The 1,397-nt window shown below is 34.9% G+C and overlaps 1 protein-coding gene across 1 annotated transcript; it reads left to right on the top strand.

The window, feature by feature from the left end:
• Positions 1-15: 15 nt before the first annotated feature.
• On the top strand, positions 16-1,389 carry LOC105556194 (the record flags this gene model as incomplete). The annotated part of the gene is made up of 4 exons (XM_012003277.1): positions 16-322; positions 675-810; positions 903-1,148; positions 1,218-1,389. Coding segments are annotated over exons 1-4 (563 nt in total), but the record flags the coding sequence as incomplete, so codon positions are not given.
• Positions 1,390-1,397: the final 8 nt, after the last annotated feature.

The following is a 1,397-nucleotide window of genomic DNA, read 5'->3' as shown; positions in this document are numbered from 1 at the left end:
GAGCGTAACAAAAACGGCGGATCGTCCGTGATTGGTCGACGAGTTGATACGCCCGATACGCGCGTATCGCGATACGCGCCATGGGACGGCACCCTAAAGCTGAAATTTCATGCGAGCGAAGAAAAGCTGGCTTTTACCCCCTCTCATCGATTTTCGATGAAAATGGCTGATTCAGCGAAAACACGCTGACCACGCTGAAAAGTTCGACTCATTCGAACATTCAGCTTTCAGCTGAAAGTTCACGGTCAAACGCGGGGTCGATAGAATATTAATATTCAGAAAAATTGAAATAAATACGAAAGAAATAGAAGCAATGGATGAAGTAAGTATATACATATGTATTATAGTAACATAAGTATATTTATAGGTTAGATAAATTTCTTATTTTTTCTCTGTACCTCTTATTGTATTTCGCTTCCCTAATCCTACCTTCTTCCCATTGTCTTTGTGTGTCTCCTTCTCTTTTTTCTAATTCTTTTATCATATTCCTTTCCTCCTTCGGCATGCTATCTACTGCAATAATACCCCATCCATTTCTATTATATTATCTAGAACCTTTAAGTGATCCTTAATAGTCTCCTTTTCTATTAAACGCAAAGCCAAGGTAACTGAAAAACTGCACCTCTTCTAATTTTTCATATTAATATTATTAATTTGTATTTCTTATATTGTAGGAAACTGTATCGGTACCGTACACCTGTGGTGTGTGCGAAACTACTTTTGATAAAACAGAATTATTGAAACATCCTTGTTTGCTAGATTATAACAAGTGTCAAATAGATGCAAATTTTTATGTTTATCCTGCACTCGGTAAGTATTATAGTGACAAATTTTTTTATTGCATATTTTATTACATATTTTAAGTAAGAAGTATAATTAGGGGATGTTATTAATACATGCAGATGATGGAAAAATTCTACATAAGAGTTTGGTGGATAGTGCAGAGATTATTGTTACGGAAACCAGCAAAGTCCCAAACCAAAAGACTAATGCAAGTAATTGGCGAAATATAAGGATTATAGAAGAGGAACGTTTAATCGACGAAATTTGTAAACGTCCGCCGTTATGGAATTTTAAACTTCCCCTTATCGAAAGAAGCCTGCAAATAAAAAAAAAACTGTGGGAAGAAGTAACAGAAGCAATGGATGGTAGTATTTAATAGTCATAATTTAACTGGACTAAAATTCGTTCATATTAAATATATTTTTCTTTTCTAGGTAAAATGGACATTATAACTATTAAAAAAAGATGGAAATATCTGTGCGATACTTTCCGAAACCATAAAAATAAGCAGCATCAGCCTAGTGGCTCGGCAGGAATATCGCGTCAAAAAAACTGGATACATTACGAACGGATGCAATTTCTTGACGATGTACAACTTGAAAGCGAGTATGTAT

The sequence above is a fragment of the Vollenhovia emeryi genome, unplaced genomic scaffold (assembly GCF_000949405.1).
Source record: "Vollenhovia emeryi isolate VEMERY1.0 unplaced genomic scaffold, V.emery_V1.0 DF949022.1, whole genome shotgun sequence".
Taxonomy (NCBI): domain Eukaryota; kingdom Metazoa; phylum Arthropoda; class Insecta; order Hymenoptera; family Formicidae; genus Vollenhovia; species Vollenhovia emeryi.
The sequence above is the reverse complement of the archived record's forward strand: the minus strand, read 5'-3'. Positions and strand labels throughout refer to the sequence as shown.